The sequence below is a fragment of the Bombus impatiens genome, unplaced genomic scaffold (genome assembly GCF_000188095.3).
Source record: "Bombus impatiens unplaced genomic scaffold, BIMP_2.2 scf_0521, whole genome shotgun sequence".
NCBI classification, from domain to species: Eukaryota; Metazoa; Arthropoda; class Insecta; order Hymenoptera; family Apidae; genus Bombus; species Bombus impatiens.
The window spans coordinates 17,859-24,206 of NT_176940.1; the positions used below are offsets into that span (position 1 = coordinate 17,859).

General features: G+C 48.9%; 1 protein-coding gene across 1 annotated transcript; it reads right to left on the reverse strand.

Moving 5' to 3' along the window:
• Window positions 1-4,672: 4,672 nt before the first annotated feature.
• LOC105681026 lies at window positions 4,673-5,538 on the reverse strand. Its single transcript, XM_012388098.1, has 3 exons — window positions 5,461-5,538; window positions 4,859-5,355; window positions 4,673-4,784 (listed from the first exon to the last, which is right to left on the reverse strand). The coding sequence occupies exons 1-3, from the start codon at window positions 5,536-5,538 to the stop codon at window positions 4,673-4,675; spliced, it is 687 nt and encodes a 228-aa protein (XP_012243521.1).
• Between the last annotated feature and the right edge of the window lie 810 nt (window positions 5,539-6,348).

Sequence of the window (6,348 nt, forward strand, 5' to 3'; positions counted from 1 at the left end):
AGAATCCTTGCAACCCTGTCCCTACTAAGACTCTCCGGTGGGCCGTTACTTGTCATTTTTGCTCTTATTACACGGTACGGCCTCCTCCAGGGATCCTGTTCCAGAGTTGCACAGAACTCCCTCCACTTCTCGTCCTTGCTGCGTCCGATCGCTCTTTTTAACTTCCTCCTGGCCTCCTTAAATTCGTCTACCAGCCCAGCGTTGGCTCTACCAGCTGCCCCTGCCCGCTGAGCTTTTCTTCTCCATCTCAGAGTTGCCCTTCTCATCTCGGACAACTCATCGTTCCACTAATAGTTTCTATTTCTTCTCCCACGCGGCAGTAGAATCTTCTTCAGTTCGTCGGCACACGTATGTTCCAGTTGTTCCTGGAATTGGTCGCCGTGTGTCGCGTCGTCATTGTCCATAAAATTGAGATATCCGTCCAATCTACTCAGAAATTTACCCTCGTCAACGTTCTTAGTCGAATATCTAAAATTGATACTACCACCAGTCTGCCTCTTCCTATTATTTAAAAACACATGTAATAAATAGCTATGATCAGAGGCAGAGTACCAATTCATAACAACACTCTTCTTCCAACTCTGCCTCATTCGTCTGCTCACACTCAAAATGTCCTACAAGCTTGTTCTTCCATTCCTTACAAAGGAGTATGCTTCCGTCGTCGTGATCGGCATCAGTTCGTTCTTCGTGATAGCTTCAAGTAGATACGTCCCACTCGGCTCCGTCCTCCTTCCTCCCCAGGTAGTGGACTTTGCATTGAAGTCGCCAGCCACTAACATCGCCTGGGCTCTTCTCCTGCCCTCCTTTATAGCCTCCTCCAGTTCTGCTATGTAGCCGTCGAACTCCTGCCTGTTCACATTAGGAGAACAATATCCACTGATACACATAGTGTCCCCGACCCTGATGCCAACCACTCCTCTCTTGCTGATCAGCGTCTCACTAGACGCTTGTCGTCCATTAAAAAGAGTGACCCATAGCGATGCATCCCGGACCGTATCATTGTACCAATACCATAACTGTTAATACGGCTCGGATACGATTACTATGTCCACCCTGTTTTCGCACGCATATTGTGCTAAAAGATCCTGCGCTAGCCTGCATCTATTCAGGTTAATCTGCAGGACTTTTATCCTCTTCGTCTCCTAGTCTCCACCCTGACCATCGGGCAGACCAGCGAGTCCGTAACGTGCCTAACAGTTGCATCTTCCTTCCTGGAGCACATCGCACATCTCGGCTCCTTCGTGCGCTCCTTCATTATGTGTTCTCCGCTTCCACACCTCCTGCATAGCTTCCTACCAGGACATACCACGGTGCATCTCGCCGCCGTATGCCCTAGTATATGGCATCTATAGCAGCTCCGCAGATCCGGCAGGATCCTGGCCGATGCTGTAGTCAAGCCAATCCTAAATCTCCCTAACCCCTCCTCTCTGGGAATCGCATTAATTGGTAGCACCACCACCGCCACTTGCGTTCCCCAGGGCGCCATCCTCATTGACTTAGTCCCGATGCTATCGCCCACGGACCTCCCCCACTCCCTTTTCAGGCCCATCACCAGTTTCTCCTTGGTGGTGAGGGCATCGATATTTTTGATCTGCATCGTTGTTCTGTTCACCAATGCCGACACTTCCATTTTATCGCTCAAGGCGGCCTTGAGCTTTTCCGCCACTTCGCCCACAGCCACCTTCCTGTCAAATTCAATGAGGATGTGACCAGCCCTGGTCTTCCTCATGCCGATCGCCCCTACGATCGTTTCCCTGACGTCATTATTTTTCTGTAAATCTCCATCCAATCCCGACCTTCTTCCACCTTGATCAGGATTACCCCTTTTCTCCTCCTTTCAGTTGCTATACCTCTACTGCTACCTCTCTCTCCCTGTTCGTTACCACGAACACCTGAGGAAGGCGGCTCCTGAGGTCTTCCCTCTCCCTCTTTCTTCTGTGTACTGTCTGGCAGCCGTCCGAGACTTCACTCCTCTGCCTATCCGAATATTCATAGGCCTGCGACCGACCACACATCTCCGCATAGGTCGGCTCCCCTTTCCTCGGTCTCTTCACTACCGCGGCTGCCTTTTTTCCTTCACCAGGGGACACGAACTTCCTTTTGGGATATTCGGATACTAGCCTTTGGTCCACATCATCTCTCCTCTCACTACAAGTCAAACTTGGATGTTACTCTGGACTTTGGTTGTAGGGGTGTATCGTGTTTAGAGTGACTGCCAGCGTTCGGCTCGAGACGTTGACGTGTGCGGACGTGTTTGTGGCGCGCTCCCGAAATTAGCAATTATTGAGAATTAAGAGTGACGTGTGAGTACGTAATAGTAGCATAAGTGTAAAGACTACTATTATTAATGTGTTAGAACAGTGAAATGAAAGGGAGTGGAGGGTAGATATAAGACAAATAAGTAATATGCGATGCCGTTATGACAGATGAGGAGGGACAATTTGGGATAAATATATTACATAACTAACAATAGACTGTTTAGTGGACAGTAAGTTGACAGTGGTATATGCTCGTGATGTGGAGGAGACAACTAGTCGCGTATAACCACTAATAAATGGTGGAAATTAAAAAGTTTGAAGTTAGGTTATGGGCGGTTATGTATTTAGCGTAAACAAACGTTAATTTGGGAATTACTTGATAAAACGAACTTTTTGTGATTGCAAGGAGGGGGAACTGCCAGCGTATAGCTCGGTCCCGGCAGGTTGGCTTTCCAACCGATTATTCCGGCACCGTCTCGGCACTCATTTGCATGAGTACCGCCTGTACTGACGGTCGCAGGTTTCCTCCCTGGCTCGTGCTTATCGTATTTTTCTTTTCCATGGTTCTTTGTCTATTGCTTCTGGTTCTTTCATGTTTGTTGTCCTATCTTGAGTCCTGTGTTGTTTGTTGTTCCGAGCTTTTCTTCGTGAAGTTTCTTCTATTAGTTATTGCCGTCTTCGTCGTTATTGTTGCTGTTGTTGTTCTCTCTGTTGTCCAGTGTTGTAGATTCTTCTTCTCTGTTCTGTTCGGATGCCCGTCGAGCCAGCCTTGGGCTCGTCTTGGAGGCTGGCTTGTCTGCTCACTCGGTTGTGCCGATCTTCTCTCTGAAGGTCGCCCCTATTATGACGTACCCCCCATCTCTCGTAGGATTCTCCTTCTCTTCTGCTTCTTTGCCTGCAGAACGCTCCTTGTGAACTGACGGAAGTGGGAGTATACGTTCTTTCTTACGAACTTTGTTACGAAGATTAGGCAATCCTCTAGGATATGATGAGGAGTTTCTTCCTCGCCGCAGTCGCACGTGTCCATTTCACTCAGACGGAATGTCTTGAGTTTGGTGTTGAAATCCCCGTGGCCACTGATGAACTGTGTCCTGCCCTTCATCGTAGCCTGCCAGCGTTCTTGCCGCTTCTCGATGGCTTCTCTGACGATTGCTCTTTCGCTGTTTGCATCGTCCTGTCCTGTTTTCTTCTTATAGATCCTCGCCCTAACTTCGATTAACAGGTCAATGGGAATGACCCCAGCGATGACCTGTAGTGCTTCTGTTGACGTATCTTCCTTGTCTATGAACCGATTGAGTCTCGTGAGTTTCCCTCTCATTGCCGCATTTCGATCCTTTCGGAGCGTACGGATTTCCTCGGAAAAATGGATGTTCTGTAATAATTTTATTAGCTTATCGTGTGTTAGGTTCAATTCGGTTACGGTTAAGGGCGTCTCTCGGTTCTGTTTTTGTTTCCAACGGAGGCAACGAGCAATGATTCGTATCAACTTGGGCTACGATAAGTATCTTTGTAACAAGCTATAGCCGGCGGGAGTTGTGGACAGACAAATCACCCTTTTCTTGTTCCTAATTCGATTTGCGGCGTTAATGTCCATGTCGGCTAGCAGTCTTCAGACTGCTGGAGCAACTCAGGACCGTGCTTCCAAATGGTCGGGCGTAGAAACTCTTCGGACGTTTGGCCTCGCGATATTGGATCCGCGGGATTGTCGTTGGTGGGAATATAGCGCCAATCGCGGATACTAGTTTTTGTTTGGATTCCGGAAGCTCGGTCAGCGACAAATGTTTTGAGCATATGAGGTGATGTGTTTATCTAGTAGAGCACAATGGTAAAATCGGTCCAATAGATAGTTCGAGTAATATTGTGTAATAGGGCCTGCTGTGCTATCGATACCAGGAACGTGAGGAGGAGTGCTCCGCTCAGCTCGAGCCGAGAAATGGTTTAGGATTTGAGCGAGGCGGCTTTTGATTTTGCGGTTAACAGTTGTATCCAGATGCGGCCGTTGGGGTTGGTAGTTCAGAGATAAACACAGGCTCCGTAAGCCTTCTCGCTAACATCACGGAAGCTATGCATTTCAATCTCCGTTGCGGATTTAATTATTGTTTTGCGTTTGAATCTGATGTTGTTTGACGGTGGTAACTGGGAGTATTACTTGTTCCATTCTGTATGCAAAACAATCGGAATTGATTCGTCTCAATCGATTTTGAATGACCATACTCGTTGGAGTAGCATCTTGGCCCGAACGATTACCGACGCGAGCAAACCTAGCGGGTCGTAGATTTTGGCGATCTCCGAACTGATGATTCGTTTCGTGACTCGGGACGGGGTGGGTCTGACTTCGACCGAGTAAAGAATGGACCGTCGGATGAGTTTCAAAATATACCCAGTGTTTTCAATGTTTGCGAATCGTCCAAGTGTTATTGGTGGTTTGTTTCCTCTGCGGAAAGTCCTTGTAATAATTCCTTGTCATTTGATGCCCATTTCCGGATGTTTAAATCCACTAGTTGAAGTACCTCGGCGAGTTCTGATCTAAGTGTAAGGGCTTCGTTCTTGGTCTCAGCATGAGAGCATCGTCGAAGTAGAAATCCCGCTGCAGTACTTACGCTACACGCGGAAATCGATGTCCCTCGTCTTCTGCCAATTGCTGGAGGCACCAAATGGCTAGATACAGGGCTGCGGATAAACCGAACGTTGCTGTGTTGAATTGATATGTTTCGGTTTCTCCACTCGCGCTGCGCCATAATATCCTTAGACATTTTCGGTTCTCTGGTCGTACGAGGAATTGTCGGTACATCTTTTCAATATCGCCTGTGAGTACGTATTGGTGAGAGCGGAATCTCAGTAGAATATCGAACAGATCCTCCTGCAATTTTGGTCCTGTGTGCAAAGTATCGTTTAATGAAACTCCAGCGGTGCTTAACGCCGATCCGTCGAACACTACCCAGAGTTTGGTGGTGTTGCTCGATTCTTTCATCAAGCCGTGGTGCGGTAAATAATACCGGTTGCTTGCGGATTGATCCGAGACGATCTTTGTCATGTGGCCCAAATCTAAATGTTCTTGAATCGCCGCACGATATGCGGTCTCGAGTTGTTTGTCGCGCTGGAATCGGCGATGAAGAGAGGATCTGAGCTGACTTAGACGATCCTAGAGAATGAAGCCTCTCGTTGAATGGCAGGACAACGATGTAGTGTCTTTCTCACCCACGATCCTGAAGCGAAGGGTAAGACCGTCGGGAGAGCCGCCGAGGTACATTTCCTCAACTCCCGCTTGCGTGAGTCTCATCTGGATCTGGGACTAAGAATGGTACCACGGGCGGTCGAGTGTTAGCCCTGAGAGTGTAGCGAGCCTTCGACTCGGCCAATTATGGGTATGGATTCGTGGTGGCAGTGGTTGTGGCCAAATTCTGGCAAGAGGGCCGATTTAAGGGGGACTTGGCTCCCCCGAATGGCCTTCGGCGGGTGAGCAGCGTCCCACCTGCTCCGGATACCGTCCCGGAAGACGGAAGGGCTTGGAAACGCCCCGTTCGACCTGTAGGGCTTGGAAAGGGCCCCGTTCGACCTGAGACGAGTGAAAGCCCCTGCAGGCCTAACTAATCGAGGTAACATACGTACTTGGTACCATGTGCGCTGGTTGGGCGTATCCCTACTCCGATGGCTTCTGGGATTGCCCGGGTGCTGTATGGATTCTATATCTGAGGAAAGTACCCGACACCAAGAATCCACACTACGTAGCGCCTTTCTCTGATACGTTGGAAATGATTTCGGAAGTGCTCCTCGCATTGTCGTTCTGACTCCAAAGGTGCGTGGTGGGCGGTCCCTCGCCGACTTCCCTAAACCGCACGAGGTCAGCTTATAGAGCCGTAGTGGATGCGTGGAAGGTGTTTGTCGTGGTTTGGGAAGTTGAACTCCCCCCGATTACCCAACCGAATCGCGTTTTCTGGAGACGCAGTTTAGACTCGTCCGGTTGCGTTAGGCTAATTTGTCCGACACACATCGACGCAAGTGTTGATCCCGAGTTTAATAAAACATCGATCGGGGCTGGTAAGTGGAATCGTGGATCGACTAATATTAGATTCCAGGATGTGTCAAGGAT

What these genes read in the sequence shown, in the direction of transcription:
- LOC105681026 (XM_012388098.1), bottom strand. Translation starts at nt 5,538, where the DNA reads ATGAGACTCACGCAAGCGGGAGTTGAGGAAATGTACCTCGGCGGCTCT. An exon ending in TTACCCTTCGCTTCAGGATC is followed by an intron (nt 5,356 to 5,460) that starts GTGGGTGAGAAA and finishes CGCCGATTCCAG; the next exon opens with CGCGACAAACAACTCGAGAC. An exon ending in CATCGATTTCCGCGTGTAGC is followed by an intron (nt 4,785 to 4,858) that starts GTAAGTACTGCA and finishes CCTTACACTTAG; the next exon opens with ATCAGAACTCGCCGAGGTAC.